This window comes from Malus domestica, chromosome 12 (genome assembly GCF_042453785.1).
Source record: "Malus domestica chromosome 12, GDT2T_hap1".
NCBI lineage: Eukaryota > Viridiplantae > Streptophyta > Magnoliopsida > Rosales > Rosaceae > Malus > Malus domestica.
Window position 1 is genome coordinate 19,338,751 of NC_091672.1, and position 21,848 is coordinate 19,360,598.

At 38.8% G+C, this 21,848-nt stretch overlaps 1 protein-coding gene and 1 pseudogene across 1 annotated transcript; one reads left to right on the plus strand and one right to left on the minus strand.

Moving 5' to 3' along the window:
• The first annotated feature begins 209 nt into the window (after nt 1-209).
• LOC103450182 (protein NUCLEAR FUSION DEFECTIVE 4-like) lies at nt 210-13,238 on the plus strand (annotated as a pseudogene).
• Nucleotides 13,204-21,015, minus strand: LOC103450156 (uncharacterized). The gene is made up of 18 exons (XM_017336141.3): nt 20,717-21,015; nt 19,716-19,785; nt 18,707-19,366; nt 18,474-18,620; nt 18,246-18,359; nt 17,953-18,011; nt 17,588-17,654; nt 17,382-17,433; nt 17,186-17,278; nt 16,963-17,046; nt 16,442-16,854; nt 15,882-15,943; nt 15,457-15,526; nt 14,708-14,788; nt 14,522-14,623; nt 14,082-14,203; nt 13,727-13,805; nt 13,204-13,569 (listed from the first exon to the last, which is right to left on the minus strand). Exons 1-18 carry the CDS (start codon nt 20,941-20,943, stop codon nt 13,528-13,530), a joined length of 2,544 nt encoding a protein of 847 aa, XP_017191630.2. The 5' UTR covers nt 20,944-21,015; the 3' UTR covers nt 13,204-13,527.
• Between the last annotated feature and the right edge of the window lie 833 nt (nt 21,016-21,848).

Here is a 21,848-nt window from a genome sequence, read left to right on the forward strand (position 1 = left end):
GGAATGCTGTTTTCTGCACTAAGGGAGCTGCAGTGGTCATGAGGCTCCTCAAAATGCTTTACTAATTTGACGAAAATTATATGGTGCTTTGGAGTATTTTAACATTTAGATTGGCCAAGAATTTGTAAAAAATCCGAAATATACTAAAAATCTCCAAATCTTGTTAGAAAATACATAAATGGCTACCAAAAACAAATTTGCAGGTGATTTTGGGTTTTTCTTTCCTTTTTTTTGGTAGCAAGAAAATAATATTTTCATAGTAAATTAGTAATACTGATACATCCAAACCAATCCAATCCAGTGCTTTTACACCCAAACCAAAGACTAAGGGCTAGGCAAAATGACAGAGGTACCACCACCCCCACCATCAGTTGTGTGCACCAGAAATCTACCGCGTTTTGTACTTTTCATGGCAAAAAGCCGATGGTTCTCCGTTTTTGCTTCGTTGATGGTGATGGCTGGTTCAGGTACAATTTATCTGTTTGGAACCTACTCCAAAGAGCTCAAAACCACTTTTGGCTATGACCAAGAAACCCTCAACTGGATGGGATTTTTCAAAGACCTTGGGGCCAACATCGGCATTTTCGCAGGCTTAATAGCCGAGGTTATGCAAACATGGTTTGTGCTCCTCATTGGGGCGGCCATGAACTTCTTCGGCTACTTCATGATGTGGTTAGGCGTCACGGGAAGGATCGTCAAGCCGGAAATCTGGCAAATGTGTGTATACATTTACATTGCAGCAAATTCTTTAAGCTTTGTGAACACGTTACTTGTGTGAAAAATTTCCCGTAAAGCCGTGGTATTATGATCGGCCTCCTCAAAGGGTACATCGGGCTCAGTGGGGCTATCATCACCCAAATTTACCTAGTTTCTTATGGATTTCAGGACAGGCAAGCTCTGATTCTTCTCATCGGTTGTCTCCCAGCTGCATTCTCAGTTGTATTTCTGTGTACGATTCGCCCGATAAAGATCACAGCAACTGCTGAAAATCTACAACTCAAAGTATTTTTTCGCCTTCTTTATGTGTCGATTGTTCTTGCCTTGTTTCTCATGGCAATGACTCTGACTCAGAAATCGGTTGTCTTCCCCCGGGCAGCCCTAGCCGCGACTGCCACGGTGGTTTGCGTCCTGCTTTTGTTTCCTCTCTTGATCACCGTCAGAGAGGATTTTTTTTTTTTTTTTAACAATAATGTCACATCCATTCCAACATTGCTATAATGAAAAAAAGACATTATCATGGAAATATATTAAAGAAAAAAAGTAAAAAATACAATAAGTTAGAGGGGACATGAAGCCAAACCTTAACAAGAAGAAGAAAATTATTAGAAACAAAATATCAATTAAGAGAACTTCTAAGAGAAATGAAAATTTGGAAGCCCCAAAAGATTATGAGCAAAAGCCGCAACTGCACACAGCAGACAAGAATCCCACCAATGAACCTCAACATGATCAACACCATAGTTTGTTAAACAATATGCCACCTAATTTCCTTCATGATAAATGTGAGAAAATCGAACTTGCATGGAAGAGAGGATGATACAACAATTTGCCTAATCAACGGATAAACGCCAAGGAACTTGAGAAGATCTATTAGAAAGAAAATGTATTACTAAACAAGAATCACACTCAATCCAAAGGAATGCCAACCCCTATCCAAAGTCGTATAAACAACATGAATAATAGCTTTGAGTTCTGCTTCCAAGGCAGTAGCAATACCAAAAGATCTTGTAAAGCATCCAAGATAATGACCCAAGTGGTCATAGAAAAGACCAACAAAACTAGCCATACCCAGAGAATCACGAGTCGTACTGTAAGTGTTAACTTTAACTTGAAAAGAAAAAGGAGCATTCCAAACAACCTCATGAATTCTAGGCACCCTTGATGGCCTTCCATGCACTCTAAGCACTCTAAGAATGCAAAGCTCATCAACTAAGTTTAACATAAAGCCCATACCCTAAGAATTCATCTCACAAAACCAACTGATCAACTGTAAACATTTTTCCCTCAAAACGGATTAAATTCCAAGTTTTCCAAAGTGTGTAAAAACCTGCCCCAATCATACCCCACCACAATAATTGAAGTTAAGTACCAAAACCATGCCGCAAAGGATAAGAAAAAAAATGATGTGATATTGGAGAAAGATGTAGAAACCTGAAATAAGGCTTAAAAGTCTACGCCAAATTTCCAAAGAAAATGAGTTCTCAAAAAATAAATGTGGAGCTAACTTAGTAGCCTTACAACACATCGACACAAAAGAGAATCCCAGTGAAGCAATAAATCATCAATTAAAAGCTTACCATGAAGATAACCCATAATAAAATAGAATTGCATGGTCGAAAACATCTACACCAAAACCATCTATTCCAAGGAACAACTACTTGCTTATTACGCTTAAAGTCATAAGCCAAAGATAGAGATAGTACACTATCGGAAATAATCAACCAAATTAATTTATCATCCAATCTCGACAAGGGAAGCTTAATTCTGGAATTTTTAGACCATATAGCAGAAAGGCTGGGATAGTTATATCAATAGGGCAAAATTAATTCCCATTATGAATGAAGTCTGAAACAGGCGCGAACAGAAGTTTACCAAGAGATTGCGGAATATCCAACCTTTTAACAATTGAGTCACCAATCCAATTTGCATGCCAAAGTTAATAGAAGTACCATTGCCCACCAAGAAGTACTATTGCCCACCAACCATTTGGAGTTTTGACTAACATCTACAAATAATGGCCACAAACCAAGCCAATAGAAGATTGTTTATAATAAGATCACACTTGACCGGTACTAGTAAAAAATCGTGCATGAAAAAAACTAGCAGCCATTGAAGAAGTAGTCAAAAAATCCTAAAACTTCTTCAAAAGAAATGCTTGATTAAGAGCTTGAAAATTCCTCACTCCAAGACCCGCTTCCTTTAGAGGGGCACAACATTTCTTCCAAGAAACAGGGAAATAAGCCCGAGAATTTGTACTCCTTGTCCAAATAAAATTACAAGCCCAGTTGCGAACTTGTAATAAAACAGTATTAGGCCAAGCATAAATATAAAAAAGTGTGAGATAGCATGTTGACAACTACAATTAATAAGAGTCACCCTCCCAGCCATAGAAAGAGAACGACTACGCCAATCAGATATACAATTACGAATCTTGTCTGCCAAAACTTGGAAATAAGCTCTCTTTTTTTCGGCCGTCCAACAAAATTTGGAACCCCAAGATAAATAAAGGGAAGCCTTCCAATGGGAATTCTCAACCAAGAACTGACGGGAACAACTGACTTACCCAGATAAACATGAGACTTTACTTTATTTACCAATTGTCCAGAATTCTATATAGGAATTTGAAGGTGTACTTTTTATTATGAAGGAATAAAGTACAAAGATGGCTCATATAAATGAGCATATAAAGAAGAAAGAAACAAGAAACACAAAAACAACTTTTCCTTGATTTACGCCTAATCACCTAACAACTAAAGCAAAATTAGCAACCCCTTGAATTAAGGAGAATGACAGCCATACTTTAATGAGAATGACAACCATACTTTAGGTGTTAGACAATACCCTCATGTATACACCCATGCTACCTACCAATTAGGGTAAGAGACAAATAACTAGACTAGTAACTAGACTAGGACAAATAACTAGACTAGTAACTAGACTCAGCTAGGGTAAGAGACAAATAACTAGACTAGTAACTAGACTAGGACAAATAACTAGACTAGTAACTAGACTAGATCTTCTTCCAATACTCCCCCTCAAGCTGGATCAAACGGCTCCATTGACCCAAGCTTGGACAAGAGATGATGAAAAGAAGCAAACGGTAATCCTTTTGTGAAGATATCTGCAAGTTGATCATGATTACGAAGGAAGTGTGTATCAATCACCTTGGACTGTACTTGATTTCGAACATAGTGGCAGTCAACTTCAATGTGTTTAGTTCGCTCATGAAATACAGGGTTTGATGCTATATGCATCGTAGCTTGATTATCACAGTAGAGAGACATAGGTTGCTGATGAGGAAACCCTAAGTCCAATAACAGATTTTTGAGCCAAATAAGTTCACAAGCAGTTGAAGCCATAGCACGGTATTCTGCTTCTGCATTAGAGCGCGCAACCATGCTTTGTTTCTTGGGAGGATTTCGACGAACTGTGGGAGATTGAGTTGCTGGCAATTGAGCAGTTTCTTGGTTGGACGGACTGCTTGAGGGTTCTAATGAGATAGGTTCTTCAGGGACCACTGGTGGAAAATTTTGCAGGTTGCGAGAATCAACCTCATTCAATACCTTGTCCCTTGAAATATTTGTTGTATCCTCTTCACTTGGATATGGTATTGGGAACAAGTCAAGCAAATTCTCCCCCTCTCTAGAATAGTTCAAAGGTTGAGTGAAGTAAGGCATGGTTTCTTCAAATTTCACATCTCTTGAAACAACTATTTTACTAGTTGTTGGATTGTAGCATTTGTAACCCTTTTGAGTGGATGAATAGCCTAGGAAAACACATTTGGCAGCCCTTGGATCTAGTTTGTCACAATTTAGTGTTTGTATGTGAACGAAGCATGTACATCCAAAAACTCTCAAATGAGATAGATTGATCTATCTATCTTTCAAGACCTCATAAGGTGATTTAAAGTTCAATATCTTACTAGGCAATCTATTGATGAGATATGCAGCAGTAAGAACACATTGTGACCAAAATTTTTTAGGCACATTCGAGTGAAACATAAGAGCTCTAGTTTTTTCAAGTAGATCTCTATTCTTCCTTTCTGTTACCCTATTTTGTTGAGGTGTCCCAACACAACTAGTTTGATGTAATATGCCATGTGTGCTTAGATAGTGAGACATGTTATGGGACATATATTCGGAGCCATTATCTGATCGTAAGACATGAATGTTTGAAGAAAATTATGTGTTTACAAGTCTATGAAAATCTTGAAAAACTTCCAGCACTTCACTTTTTAATTTCAAAAGATACAACCAAGTGATCATTGTGAAATCATCCACAAAAGTTACAAAATATTTGTATCCGTCAAAGGACTCTAGGACTGGTCCCCAAACGTCGGAATGCAGGATTTCAAAAGGATTACTAGCCCTAGACAAGGAGGAAGTGAAAGGTAATCTAGTGGACTTAGAGAAGTGACAAACATCACAGGAACTTGTAACTTTGCACAAGTTTGGAAACAAAAAAGACAAAACTTTATCCAAAGGATGTGCAAGTCGTTGGTGCCATAGTTGTTGTTCTTGAACCAACTGGAAGTGACTTGGAAAACCTTGGGAATTTGGACATGCTTGGAAAGGTAGTAAAGGCCATTTAAGAAAAAACCTTCACCAATCGTCTTCTTGGTGATGATATCCTGACAAACCACAGTTTTTGGGGAGAAAATAGCAAGACAGTTCAATGAGTTGTGATGCTTCCAACAGATAAAAGCTGAAAAGGGAATGAGGGAACATAAAGAGTCTCAAACTCAACATCACTAGAAATCAAATGTGTTTTTCCTTTCCCAACAACCATAGCACCCTTACCATTAGCAACTAATACTTGACATGGACATGAGAGTTTTTCAAAATTATGCAGGTTTGTAGACTTGTTAGCCATATGATCAGTAGCTCTTGAATCTATAATCCAATAATCATGCACATTACCTACTTTGAGAGCAGTTGAGAAGGTTTGTAAGATACCTGGAATATCTTGTTGTGTCACACCTTCATTTTCAGCCAAAAAACCAGCAAATTGCCCGAGTAGAGCAACTTGTATGTTGTCACCTTGACTAGTTGATCCTTCATTTTCTCCATGACCTTGTTTCTTGTGGAGGAAGGCAGCAAATTCATTGATCATGGTGGCTGGATTGGAAGTGAACTTTTGTGCTCACTCGGAATGAGTGGTGACGGTATGATTTGCCTTGTAGGATGAGTTGTGTGAACCCTTAGGGAAACCCTTGTGGTTGTCCTTAGAAAACTTGGGCCTTAGTTCAGGATGGGGAATCCAGCAATGATCTCGTGTATGTCCACCAGTATCACAGTAGCTACATTTCACAATAGGTTTCTTTCCTTTATAGCCCATATCTTCACTAGTTTTGTGGTTAGAGAGATATATCCTAGCTTCGGGTATATTTGCCTTTAATTCCACAGTCATGATCTTCTTGCGAGTTTCTTCCCTTTGAATCATGGCACACACACTTGAGAAGGAGGGAAGATCAGGATTCATGAGAACATGACTCCTGAGATCTTCGTATTCAGAACTTAGACTCGTAAGAAGTTGAAATATTTTGTCTTCATCATCTCTCTTGGTCAGCACGGCAGCGTCAATAGTGTGTGGCCGATAGACATTCAACTCGTTCCACATGGTGGTTAACTTCCCAAGATGCTGCACAAATGAGTTTCCTTCCTGTTGTAGACCAGCAATATCTTTGTTTAACTAGAACACTCGAGCTGCATTATTCTGATTCCCATACATTTCTTTGACATTTCTCCAAATGATGCAGGAGGATTTAGCATAGCTGAAAATTTCTGCAATCTTTCGATCCATAGAATTAAGTAGCCATGACATGACCAACTGGTCCTTGCACAACCAATCATTGTAATCTGATGAGGACACATTAGGCGCTGGAATAACACCATTAACATAACCAAGTTTCGATCATCCTCCCAAGGCAAGAATGACTGCTCTCTCCCAGGGAAGATAATTGAACTCATTTAGTAAGACGAAATTGAGACGTTGATTTGGATTGACATCAACATCTAAATGAAATGAAGATGGCGCAGCATGCGAGCTAACTTCTTCGCCATGTACTAAATTCTCTTCAGCCATGATAGAGAATCAGGAAAAACTCACAGATCTCTCAAGAAACTACTCAGAAGCAGGTTGATTAAGATCACTGCTCTGATACCATATAGAAATTTGAAGGTGTACATTTTATTATGAAGGAATAAAGTACAAAGATGGCTCATATAAATGAGCATAGAAAGAAGAAAGAAACAAGAAACACAAAAATAACTTTTCCTTGATTTACACCTAATTACCTAACAACTAAAGCAAAATCAGCAATCCCTTAAATTAAGGAGAATGACAGCCATACTTTAGTGAGAATGACAACCATACTTTAGGTGTTAGACAACACCCTCATGTATACACATATGCTACCTACCAGCTAGGGTAATAGACAAATAACTAGACTAGTAACTAGACTAGGACAAATAACTAGACTAGTAACTAGACTAGGACAAATAACTAGACTAGATATTCTTCCAATATTCTAGCCATACTCAGAGAGGAGTTAGTGAATTGGACATTAACGAAACTAGAACCTCATCGAATAACCTTAGAGGAACCATAAGAACAAGGGCAACAAGGACTAGAGTTGGATCAAGAGATGAAACCGAAAGTACATCTTTCTTCTCAAACATTTTCAAGAAACCACCAAAAGGAGAAGACTACACCATTTTACAAGCACTCTTGAGCATTGACATGCTATTCAGACTTGCTTGAGTTTGACTGTTACAGACAACCTCGGCCACATCAACGAAGCGTTGGGCTACAAACCTCAGACCATAAACACATTTGTGTCACTCATTAGCATATGGAACCTCTTGTGCCGAATCTTTTCTGGTTACGTCTCCGAAATCCTATTCATGAGGTATAAAATTCCAAGACCCCTTATATTCACTATTGTTCTTACACTAGAATGCCTTGCCTACCTTCTCGTTGCTCTTACACTAGAATGCCTTGCCTACCTTCTTGTTGCTCTTCAATTGTGGACGGTTGGCGAGTCCTCTTGGGACTTATTTACTCAATGTGTTGAGTTTTGGTTTCAATATTTGTTGTATATTCATTATGAAGATTAGAAGAGAGTGAAGCAACTCTTATAGAGAGCCAAAAGAAAGCTACAATAGATTGTAGGATAACTACATAAACACAATCTCTAAAATCTGCCCTAAGTAGAAAAGCAAAAACCAAATTACAAGTAAAGAAACTTTTACAAGTAACTAAGAAAGGTTGATGTAAGGTGAATGACAAGCTATGGAAAGTGATTGGTGAATGACAAGCTATGGAGAAAGGTTGATGTAAGGTGAATGAAAAGCTATGGAAAATGATTGGTGAATGACAAGTTATGGAGAAAGGTTGATGTAAGGTGAATGACAAGCTATGGTGAGGATGACAACTCATACATACAACCCATCCATACAAATCGGTTTCAATACACCCCCTCAAGCTGGATCAAGGGGATTGATTGATCCAAGCTTGCACAACAAACACTGAAACTGAGTAGAGTCTAGTGCTTTTGTAAATAAATAAGCAAGTTGATCATGGCTGCGTGTGAACACGGTGTCTATCACCTTGGATTGAACTTGAGCACGAATATAATGGTAGTCAACTTCAATATGTTTGGTCCTTTCATGGAATACTGGATTGGAGGTAATGTGCATGGTGGCTTGGTTATCACAATACAATGACATAAATGGCCGTGCTTGTGAATCCGAGCTCGGAAAGAAGACCTTTCAACCATATGAGTTCATAGGATGTTGCTGCCATAGCCCTATACTCAGCTTCGGCACTAGATCGAGCAATAACAGTTTGTTTCTTGCTCTTCCAAGTGACAAGGTTCCCTCCAACAAATATGCAAAAACCTGTTGTGGATTTTCGATCAAGGGCATTTCCAGCCCAGTCAGCATCTGTGTAGGCCAAGATGTGATTTGATCCATTATTCTTCATAATTATCCCCCTTCCTACTTAGCCCTTAAGATATCAAAGTATTCTCTTGACGATTTCCCAGTGAACTAGAGTAGGAGAGTGCATGAACTAACTGGCTAGGCTAACTGAATATGAGATATCAGGCCTCGTAATGGTGAGATAAATAAGTTTCCCAACCATTCGCTGATAAACACTAGGGTCCGAGAGAGGTTCACCTTTTTCATGCCACTGAAGTTTGCTAAGTAGGGGTGTCCGAGCTGGTTTACATTCCATCATGTTAGCTTCATCTAGAAGATCGAGAACATAATTTCTTTGATTCAAGAACAATCCCTTTGAAGAGGTAGCCACCTCAATTCCAAGAAAGTATTTCAAGGGCCCCAAGTCTTTAATGGCAAATTTTTGGTGAAGTGACTGCGTAAGCGTCACCTATAATAATTAGGTCGTCAACATATATAAGCACAACCAATTTGCCAGCAATACTACTTCGAACAGAAAAAGAAGAGTCAGCATGAGTCAGCATGACTCCTTTGGAACCCTGCAGCTTCAAGGACTGAACTAAGCTTCGAATACCAAGCTTGAGGGGACAGTTTGATACCATATATGGCTTTGTGAAGTTGCAGACCTTGTTGGGTTCATTTTCTCTTGGATGACCAGGAGGCAACTTCATGTACACTTATTCTTCAAGATCCCTATAAAGAAATGCATTATTCACATCCATTTGGAATAAGGGCCATGCATTATTGACTGCCACAGACAACAATACCTTCACTGTGTTCATTTTGGCAACAGGAGCAAAGGTCTCCTTATAGTCAATGCCATAGGTTTGAGTAAAACCTTAAGCTACTAACCGTGCTTTGTGTCTTTCAATGCTTCCATTGGAGTTGAATTTGGTCTTATATATCTACCTACTTCCCACGACCTTCTTGCCATTTGGAAGATCCACCACACTCCATGTCTAGTTGTCATTTAGAGCTTGAAGCTCTTTAGTCATAGCATCTTGCGACTCAGGCATGCATGTGGCTTCATGAAAATTCCTTGGGTAGAAAGTGTGGGACAATTTGTTAAGGAAATAAGTATGAGAATATGAGAATCTGTGATAAGAAATGGCTGCAGAGATAGGATGCCTTGCAGTGTAAGTAACATACTCTTGTAACCTCACTGGTGGATGTCTATCTCGTGTAGGATTTCTTCTTGGTGCACTTATAGCTTGCTGATTTGGTTGAGCTTCTGATGGTTCAGATGAGCTTGGCACTGCATCAATTACACTCTCAGTGAGTTGAGAATTATCAGTGCTGATATGAGCAGGAGTGACTTTATGAATTTCTGCTGGAATAGGTAATGGAAATAGGTTCAGAAGATCTTCCATATTAGCATTAGTCTCCAACCCTTTGTGGAAATAAGGTGAATATTCATCAAATCGCACATCTCTAGAGACTGCTAGCTTCCCCGTGTTAGGGTTGTACACTTTGTAACCTTTTTGAGAACTGACGTATCTCATAAACACACATTTGGTAGCTCGAGGGTCGAGTTTGTCATGATGGAGAGCTTGAATGTGCACATAACAAGTACAACCATAGGTCCTGAGGTGAGACAAGTTTATAGGCCTGCCCTTCATGACTTCAAAAGAAGATTTAGTATTCAACACCCAAGTTGGCAGTCTATTAATGATGTACGTGGCAGTGAGTAGGGCTTGAGACCAAAATTTCTTAGGAACATTCATTTGGATCATAAGTGATCGAGTCTTCTCCAATAAATCTCGATTTTTTCTCTCTGCCACACCATTTTGTTGTGGTGTACCAACACAGCTAGTTTGATGCAAAATGCCATGATTGCTCAAGTAATTACTCATGTTATTGGAAGTGCACTCGGTACCATTATCTGATCTTAACATATATAACTTAGATGAAAATTGATTGGTGATTAGGTTGTGAAAGTCCTTAAAAGCATCAAACAAATCACTTTTAAGTTTTAAAAGATACAACTAGGTTACTCTAGAATAGTCATCAATAAATGTAACATAATATCTATACCTATCAAGGGATTCTACACGAGAATGACCCCAAATATCAGAGTGAACAAGCTCAAAAAGTTTACTAGTTCTAGAATTAGAACAAAAGGAAGTCTAGTGGCTTTTGATATTTGACAAGTTTCACACTCCAGTGTGTTTTTACAAAAAAAAGGGAAACAACTTGGTCATCACATGTTCTGAGGGATGGGCAAGGCGTTGATGCCAGAGTTGGTGTTCCTGAACTTGACTTAAGTTGACACTGAGCTTTTTGACAAAATTGGACTCATTTGAGAGATAGTAGAGTCCATTCAAGAAGAACTTTTCACCAATCTTCTTCTAAGTAACTCAGTCCTAAAACACAACATTGTGAGGGGAAAATATGGCAAGATAGTCTAAGGTTTTTGTGATTTTTCCTATTGACAAGAGCTGAAAAGGCAAATAAGGTACATAGAGAGCAGTGGAATCAGTATGCTCACTTAGCAATCTAATCTTTCCTTTCCCTAGAATAGGTTCCCCTTTCCCATTTGCAACAGATACATGAATTGGATCAATAGTTCTTTGAAAATCGTGGAGACTAGAGGGTTTATTAGTTATATGATTAATGGCACCAGAGTCAATAATCCAAAAATCATGTGTAACATTTGCATTAAGAGCAATGGAAATGGCACTGATAATACCTGGAATATTGCTTTTCGATGTGTTCTCCGAGTCAGCCAAGAATCTAGCAAATTTTCCTAGCATTGCAGTAGGGTTTTCAGGTGTCATTTCATCAGGTTCAGTGCTTCCTTGTTTCTTTTGAAGAAAAACAGCAAACTCGTTGATCAAGGACACATGATTTGTTGAGAAATTGGCCATCCTATCAATTGAAGAACAAGCTGAATGAAATGCTTTTGGAGTGACTCCACCCTTCCCATCTTTGATCATCCTGCCTTCCCTATCAAACTTAGGCTTTAACTCCGGATGAAGAATCCAACATTTTTCTCTCAAATGTCTCTTCATGTTGCAATAAGAACATTTCCAGTCTGCTTTCTTGCCAAGCACCCTATCACCAGTTGCTTTGTGATTTGTCATGAAAACCCTAGCTTCAGAGTTGGATTTGGGCTCAACGTTCATCACTCTTCGTCGAGTTTCCTCTCTTTGGACTGCATGACACATACTGGTAAAAGAGGGCAGCTCTTGAGTCATTAACAAGTGACTACGCAGGTCTTCATACTCCACTCCCAAGCTTGCTAAGAGTTGAAACACCTTGTCTTTATCAGCCCTCTTCAGTAGCGCATCGAAATCAGTCGTGTGTGGACGATACATATCGAGTTCATTCCACATGGATTTCATACTTCCAAGGTGTTGAACAAAGGAGTGATCACCTTGCTTTAAACTAGCGACACTTTTCTTCAGTTGAAAGATGCGAACTGAGTTGTTTTGGTTGCCATACATATCTTTGACAGACTTCCATACGAGAAGAAACTTTGAGTAGCTGAAAAGCTTAGACAGTTTTGGCTCCATGGAGTTAAGTAACCAGAACATGACCAGTTGATCAGTAGCATGCCATGCATCGTAAGTTGGTGAAGTGGATTCTGGGGGCTTAGAGCTTCCATTGATAAACCCTAGCTTCGATCTTCCTCCTAGAAAAAGTGACACAGCTTTTGACTAAGGAAGGTAGTTAAACTCGTTCAGTAGCACCGAGCAGAGTCATTGATTTGGATTGTTCTCAACCCCTTGGGTTAAGTTTGGGGAAGAGGATGAGGCACTGTCGGCACTAGACACATTTTCTTCTGCCATCTCTATCGATGATGAGCAAATGAAGAAGTAAAAAAAATGAACAGAGTCAGGACCCTATGGTTCCTGCTCTGATACTGTGTTGAGTTTTGGTTTCAATATTTGTTGTATATTTCATTATGAAGATTACAAGAGAGTGAAGACAACTTTTATAGAGAGCCAAAAGAATGCTACAATAGATTGTAGGATAACTACACAAACACAATCCCTAAAATCTGCCCTAACAAGTGGAAAAGCAAAAACCAAAAACCAAATTACAAGTAAAGAAGCTTTTACAAGCAACTAAGAAAGGTTGATGTAAGGTGAATGACAAGCTATGGTGAGGATGGCAACTCATACATACAACCCATCCATACAAACCGGTTTCAATACAATGTGAGGGTAACTGGAATGCTGTATGACAAAGAGGCAGAGAAGGAGCTTGCAGGCTTGGTCTGCACAGGATCAAGGGCCAGGATCTAACATGTATTGGAACTCGATGTTATAGGTTGTCGTTTACAGTTTTGACTGCAATGACACTCGTTGCAGCTCTCACTTCACTTATTTTGCTGATGAGAACGCTTCAATTCTACAGAAGTGACACATACAAAAAGTTTAGAGAGAATAATAGAATGTAGTCGAGATTGATGAGACAGAAATGGCTGCATCATCTCCGACCCATTAACGGAGGAAAGCCGGGAACCACAGTTATTCGGTTTTCTGAACCCAATAAACAAAAGAAAGACTGTTCCAACTTGCTGATATCGACGATTATGATGTCATTAACAGAGGCCAAAACTGAGTTTAAACGTCACTACTGTAAACAAATGACTCTTAAACAGAACTAATATGCTTTACATTCTGACTGTCTAGGGGTGAACCGAACCCGCTACTGAAAATTGACAAGTTTACAGACCGAGGGCTTCCCTCGGTCACCAGTATATAATACAAAGACGAAAGCAAACGATGTACATTGGCAGCAGCAGTTTCAATCTCTATTTCATGGCAATGAAAAGGCCATCCATCACTTTCCACTACCTGATCTTTCCCTTCTTCGCCAGTTTTCTCCTTTGGACTTCTCAGTCTCTCTGTTGATTCGGTGATTTCAGATCACTGGATCCCTGTAAAAAAAGGGAGTGGGGGGTTACACACAGAAATCAAAAAAGGGTTTAGAAGCATGCATCGGGTTAAGACTAAAAAGAACCTCAGCTCAACTAGGTCGTGGTATGAAAATAACGGGCACCTAGCGATCAATACAGAAAATGTAGAACTATATACCTTATTTCTGTCACCCCAACCAAGTCCAAATGGTAGAATGCCCATCCTTTTTGTGGAGTTTCCCTGTGTGTTAGCTGCCCTGCAAACCACTTTAGCTTGATAAGGTACTGCCAGAGAAATTTATGGCCAGTAGCTCAACCAATGAATATGACAGACATTATGCGTGTACAGCATCAATAGTGTACTAAGAGTCTAAGAGTGACGGAAGAGATGATGGATTGCAAATTTTCATTGTTAAACCGAAGGAGATGATGGATTGTGAGTTTTCATTGTTAAACCGTAAAAGGGATTATGAATGAACATATACAACAATTGGGACTGTATAACATACTGAAAAACAGATATTTTCACGTACCTTGGAGAAAGCGCTTTGGCTTGACCGGATTCATATTGCAATGTAGCCTCCAACATTGATTCCGCCACTTTTACTTTCTTTTCCATCTCAGTAAGTGAAGACATGGCTTTCTCATATTTTTCCTGCATATACGGCATTCTATTGAGAAATAGATATGTTCATGTTTTGCAAAGATGGAAAAATGCGACATCCAGATTATGAACTCTGGAGTTTTCCAAGAAACGAAAGTAACACTTAGCTGTCTCACTCAGTCATTTTTCACTGTGATGCATTTTACAGAAATATATGGGTTTCTTAGAAAACTGAAATGATAATGATCCGATGATCTTTTTCCCAACAAAGAGCAAGAAAACCTCCACAGTGTCAGGAGATGGCTTCAAGATATAAGATGCTACCCATAAGCACACTAATATCAGGATATCATGGAAAAATAAAGGCACCTGAAGCACATTAACTGCACTTTTCTGAGCAGCTGCTTCTTGCTCGGCACTTACTCGGGCATCTTCAGTTACCTTTTGCTCTTGTTCCAACCACATCAAGACCTGGACAGGAAAAAATAAAATAAAAACAAGTGATCTTCCCTCTGCTCTCCTCCCCACCAAACGAGAAAACAAGTAAATTTAAACCTTAAGCATTGCAGTCTCTTGCTCTGTCTTATCCGCAAGGGCTTGCCGTAGCTCAGCCACCTCTTGCTCCAACTGCTCAACCTGCAGGACCATGAGGATATGCTAAATACCATCTCAAGAAGTAGATGAAAGCAAATATTTTGTAGTTAAAACTTTTAAAGCATTTTCACTTAGGATCCAGATCTCCCCCCTTTCTTTTCTGACAATCTTGAGGTTCTGGATGCAATCAATTCTACGGTTAGGATTGACACGGTGTCGTTTGAGGTGGAAAAAATAAATTACAACTCCTTATTCACTTCCATGTTTATGATGAGCATACACAAGGTTGTTTAAGGTGAGGTAATGAAAAAACAAAATGCAACCTCTCTCTCACCTGGTAACTGAAAGGCTAAACACCGCAATTCATCATAACTGTTGAACCTATTTCGAATAATGTAAATTCAGAAGATTGAAGATAACCCAACTATTTATCCGTTGCTCCAGAACATAATCCGTAGAAACTAGCATAGAAGTCACACCTATATATTAGAGTACATGATTGATCCTAAATGCTTATTCATCAATAAGTTTTGTACTGCTGGATAAGGGGTTTAACTAAAGATACTGTAAAACATCACCATATTTAGACAAATAATTGTACAGATTTCTTCAACATGAAACAATAGGCAAACATAACAGATTTCTTCGACATGGAACATCAGGAAAACATAATACTAGAAGAAAGTCAGCTACATCAACAGCAGAATTACCCTTGTGGTTAACTCTCGTCGATTATCTTGCTTGACCATCTCCATAAGTGCTGTCTCCAACTCCTCAGCCCTGGAAAGAACATGAATCACAAACAGAGCCTTAATCGTTATTTCAAAAGGCATACAATCACAATAATCCGGGCAAAAGGGCGATTGAAAATGAAAATTGATGGCCATCTATGGATGTTTATGGGTGCCTTTTGATCTTTAAGTCAAAGACTAATTGTCAATTATAAAACTGGTAATTTAGAGAGCTAGGCATGAGAGTAAGTTTCACATTGAAGATGGCAAAAGGAAAGAAATGCAATTAGTGAAAGAAAACAACGGCAACAAAAAACTCAAACACGATATAAGATTCTAGAAATGACTAGAAAAACCCCCTAAAAATGTAGAACTTTAAACTTGTAAACTAAGTAGCACATCACCTGAGTACAGCAGATCTTTTCTCCTCCAGCACCCTGCATACCTCAACCTTCAACCAATCGACCTACACAAGAGCTGTTAATCATTGAAATTTAAACAAGAAGTAGCAGAGGAGTAGCTTATATCTTTCAAAAAATTACAAGTGAAAAACCACTACGATAACCTATAGCCAAAAAGTTCAGTCAGGTCACTTAGGTTGTAAAATGGAAAGGATGAGACGCCTCCAACGAGAAAAACTATGAGCGGGTCTAAAAAGCAAACATCACAACCACATCTCAACATAGAGTTTACATGGCACAGCCAGGGGTGGAGCCACTAAAGGACCAGAGTGGTCCTGCAGTGTAAGAAATTTCCCAGTGGCTCCAAGCCTGCAGTTGTCATGAGACATGAGGAAGATGGATTGTTCCTCGTGAAGAAGTTGAGTGGAACCACATTGTCATCCTCTGATTCTAACAGTTTTGTTGTTTTTCATTGTAGTTTAATGAACAGTGATTTTGTAGATGGGGTCAAATATAATGCACATCAAGAAATATATTAGGCAAAGGTGCGAAGAGAAAGCAACCTGATCATGAAGATCCGGTAAAGAATCTACTTCTGATACAGATAGGCCACTAACACTAAGGAATTCATCCAGATTAGAAGAGCCAGATTTCGAGCGAGGTACATCTCCATCTGTACTTCCTTCAGTAGGACTTTTCTCTTCTATTATACTGGGATCATGCTTAAAACTATACAGCTTAGATGCAAGCCCCTTGGAATCCTTCCAAGCCTGACCCTTTTTAGATCTTTCCTCTACAATTGCTAACACAGATGGTCGATGCTTCTCTCTCAACTCTTGCAATCTACTTTCAGTTATAGCCAAAAAACCCATGCAAGCAGTCAAAACGAGCTGACTGCTATCGAATGTTGAGCCAACAAGGGACTGCAACAAAGTAATAGCATCTCCTGCATCCTTAGTGGTAACTATCGCCGGCCCTGCATGAGCATATAAACAATAAAATGTCATTTCTAGTGATAAATTGCCAAGACAATAAAATCATATCTACTATGAATTTATGCATTAGTAGAACTGCGACAAGGTACCATATAACTCCATCAGTGCTAGTGCTGTTCGAAATAGCATAACACGATTTCCTTCAAACAGAAGCACATCCCAAACTCGAATAACTGAGGATCAAAGGAAGCAACAAGAAGGTAGATATTTTAGAAAAATATGATTTCAAACTGGTTCTTGAAACTGAGAACTCAAGAGACCGATTATTTAAAGTTTTTAAACAACTCCGAACACGTGCCACACAAATCTCACCACTTTCCCATGGAATCATATTTACAAATATGGAAAGGAACCAAGGTCCAATGATCCATCCCACTTGGACTCCTAAGAAATCCAGATGATTCACTGCCACAAGCATAGCGGGAGCGGGATGAGAACCACACTGCTTCGTGTATGGTAAAGGACCAAAAGTTAGGATTATTAAGATGATTATTAGAAGTATACAAACCCAATTTTGGAAATTTTTCTCGCACCAAGTCCTCAAATACTAGTTGGTCCACCTGACAAAACAGAATAATTAATTTTCATGAAGATTAGTTATAACTGAATCCTCCATAAGTATTACAACTGTTGGAAGTGTGATAAAATAAATCGGTGAATCAGAATGGAATCATATATAATTTTTCCCAAGAACTCTAAACCGTGAAATCACACCTGAGCTTCTATCATTTCCTCAGTATAGTAGCCATCAAAGTAGTCGTCAATTATACCAACCAAAGCCCTTAAAGAAACAAAAGAAACAGTTTAAAAGTGAGCCGGCTTATCATAGAACATCTGTATACAAATTGGTAAAGAATTGAGATGATGTAGTGTTAACAGTTCACCGAGACTATTGCCTTCAGCAAATATCTACAACTCTTTCAACACAAATTTGCGTAATCAAAACAGAAATAAAAACATGCTATGTTCCATAGGTCGCCAATGCACAATGCAGAAGTTACTAGAGAGCTGATTTCATTAGAATTAGAAGAAAAACATACAGTCGGCAGAGATCGGGGATATGAGCTCGGAAAACCTACCAAAAGGCATTTTCCTCAGGCATCAGAAGTAACAATAACCCTGCAAAAAAATTCATTGCCTGCACATATTTTAGTACCAAAGTAGTAATACAAATACAGTAATAACTAAGATACTTATCATCTTTGACAAAAAGTCATTGCAAAGAAACAAGGAACCATTGCGATTGAGAAGGTAATTTTTCCTTTGGGTGTGGGGGCGGCCAAAACACAAAAGGACTTTCCATGCGAAGATAAAATGAGAAATCCATTCAAACAAATGCACAATAGAATGTTAGAAGAATTGGACCAATTACCTGGCAATACCCAACAGAGGGGTTATGACGAGCATAAGCTAAAAGCAAACGCCTCAGTGAATTACGACCATTCTCATTCAATGCAGGATGTCCTGGAAAAGTACGTGGTATGTCCTGCAATAAAATGGAACATTTAGTTCAGGGAGACACCCAGATTGCAGTACAAAGCCAAAGAAGTAGCACCTACGAATTAAAACGATAAAGTCCAAGGCACATGCATCTATTGACCTTCTCAATCTGCCTTCTCCATTTTCTGGGAATACCAGATGAGTTGTCATTATCCATGCTTTCACTAGTATTTGCTTCTTGAGCCAGCAAGTTATAGTAATATTTCTCCACCCGGCGAGCCTTCACACCTACAAAAGCTTGCCATACCTTCAATGGAAAGATTTAGAAAACATTGCACTTCATCTCAAACAAGTAATTTGGTAAATCAATCAAGTTGAAAGTATTGGTTTCACCTCTCCCCTGAGATCCCTTGGCACTCCACCATGAACAAGAGACTCGAGTTCTAGTTTCCAAGGAAAGAAAGGCTCCGGAGGGTTCCCATTAACCTTAGTTTCCTCTGTCCCAGCATCAACAGCCTCTTCTGTCCCAACGACTTTCACACTGTCGGAGTGTCCATCACTTACAGAATCTTCTGCACTTAAGGCGTTCTTACTCTCATTAAAAGCATCGTCAAGACAAATTTTATCCTCACAGTCATCCTCAGAAGCCACTCCTGAAGAAGCTGCTTCTTCTATGGATGGAAGATGGTCTTTATTCCCAATTATCTGCTCATCTTTCATATTTCTTCCCATCCTAACACGAACACTCATCATATTTTCAATAGAACTAAGAGACGATCTAATGAGAATCCACGTTTGGGCCTTAGATTTCTCTGTTTCTTCTGAAAGTTTAAGCTCCTTTTCTGGATGTCTTTCTGATGAACGATTAGAAACAGACTTCTTACTAATTGTATCATTCCCTTCCTCACCACTCTCAGACACTGTCCCTGCTTTCTTCTCAGTAGCTTTCGCCGGCAATTCGTCTTTACTTGCCTCAGGAGAGCACGATTGAGAAGACTTCTCTATATTTTCAAGGAAGTACTTCCATGTATTTGATCTTTCCTCTTCCTCTTCCTGATACCATAAATATATCACTAAACTGAACAGTCAATATTTCCTTCTTTTAGCCCTTTGGGTATGTTCATTTAGATGAAAATACCATTTCAACAGAAAAAAATGTCCTCGAAAAAGAAATTGTGAAGCCCTCAGGTTTGTCATGTCACTCTAGTTCTCTATGAAGCATGAAGTTGATCTAAAATCATATCTTCCTCCGAATTTTAGTAAATAATCCCATAACAATCACAGATGTTATCAGTTTAAAGTCAAAACAATGTCCTATTTCCACATCTCTACATATTGAATGTTAAAACAGTTACAAAGTCATTTCAATACCACAAGATGCGCACAAAGAAAACAAATTTACCTTGTAGATATTCGAGTACTCTCTATATTTTTGTACATGTTGAGGTCTCAAAGCAAATCCATAGGAGTCCCTGTCGACATCAAATTCTCTATGAATGTCTTCAATACAAAATATAACAACAATTTAACAAGTCTATATATCTAAGATTCCATGACAAAACCAACAAATACGTCATGCATTTAACATCTGCAAGCATTAATTTATAGAGAGGACGGAAAAGGTTGTTTGGGGGGGAGCATGAAGGTTGAATTTTCCCAGCATTGAGAATAAACTTAGACTGGCTAATAACCCAATACGGAATAAGTTTCTAGAAATTCTACGGACCTGGAATCAGCCTCCAACGAGCGCTTACTCAACAAGGACAATAACATGCTTCACAATGAGTTAAAATTCTACTGCCCATAGCTCTCATTTTCTTTATAACCAAAATCGGAAATTCTAAACGTTCCCGCTACATTACACACTCGAAGCAAAAACAAAAATCAAATATCCACATTACACATTATGCATTCGCACAAACCCTAACCCTAACTCCCCTTGAACACCACCGGTTACCACACAAACTCATCAAAATTCAAGATCAGCCAATCCTGAACCTCATCAAATTCAATGCCAAACCCTAACCCTAACTCCCCTTGAACACCACCGGTTACCACACAAACTCATCAAAATTCAAGATCAGCCAATCCTGAACCTCATCAAATTCAATGCCAACCAATCCTCGAGCAGAATCGAAAACGTTCAACAGAAAAAAAAAATGTTGAATTAAATTCTACAGATGAAATTCGAGAAATAAAAACAAAAGATTATCGATCCACAATTGCAACGAAACAGAAGAATATGGTTGTCAAATGACTCGGTCACCCTGTGTTTCGAAGTATCAGCAAGAAGAAGGATTTAGAGATTAAGCCTAATACATATAATTAGTTACAGAAATGCGGAAAATTAGGGTTATATAACACGTTAAGAAACGAGAAAATTCAAGAGCGCGTAGCATTTACCACCTGGGCTTTGGAGCGTGGAGGCCGTTGGACCTCTGTTCCGCCATTGTAGTTCGGAGAGATAAGAGAGAGACATTAGAGTTTAGGCGTTTGATTCGGAGAGATATAAATAAGAGAACCGGTTCGTTGATTACTCTGAAACCGAAACTTGGGCGAAACGTTTCTCTGTCTCTCTCGTGTGAGCGAGTCAGTGAGGGTGTGGAAGCTGAGCGCTCCTGCATGGACATGGAGACGTTGAAACTGCAAGTTTGTTGGTCACGTGAGCTTTTAGCGGGACTTGGAGGGAAGATGAAGTAAACTACTGCCTACTCCAAGTCGGATGCAGCTCCTCTTTGCTTTTTTTTTTTTTTAAGGAAAACTAATAAAAAAAATTGAAAATTTTAAGTTTTAATGAAAATGACAAAAAAAGTGTTGTAAGGGAATAATATAATGATTGACTTTTTTGAGTAAAAATATAGTTTTTCATTAAAGTAAACAATACTGGAAGTTTTTCGTTAAAGTTCTATTTTTTTAATACCATGATTTATTTTACTAAATTAGTATCCAACTCGTTATCCATGAGATTCAAACTTAAAATCTCTCTTAGGGTTAGTCATATAGATCGCACCAGGGTGTTGCTATCTCCTCCTCCACGCGTTATGGGTTAGGGTTGGTAGATCACAGCATATAGTCAACCTATCCACAAAAATCTCTCGGAGGGTATTTGTTGTCTTTGTTTCGAATTCCAGGTAGTCGAATTTAGTCTCATGCAAATGCCCAAACAAAAGCCTCAAATACATAAATAAACCGTACGTAGTACGAACCAAAGCAATCCCCAAATGTGTTTTCCACCATATTCAGCAACAAAAACAATTGAAGTTTGTGGGAACGTTGTGCAGGGGGGGGATGACTATTCTCTCTGTGTTTCACTCACCAAAGTGATTACTTCTAAAGTTTTGAGCTTGTGCAAATGATATTTTACCACAGTGATAGAAATGTGTGCTATTGCATGACCATGTCGGTGGCTAGTTTAATGTCTAACTTACTAGTGACATCACTTGACTCAAAAAAAAAAAAAAAAGTTTTGAGCTTGCGCGGGGTTGTTCCTCGAGAAAATATATAGCGGGTTGTTCTTCCGTACATGTTTAATTTC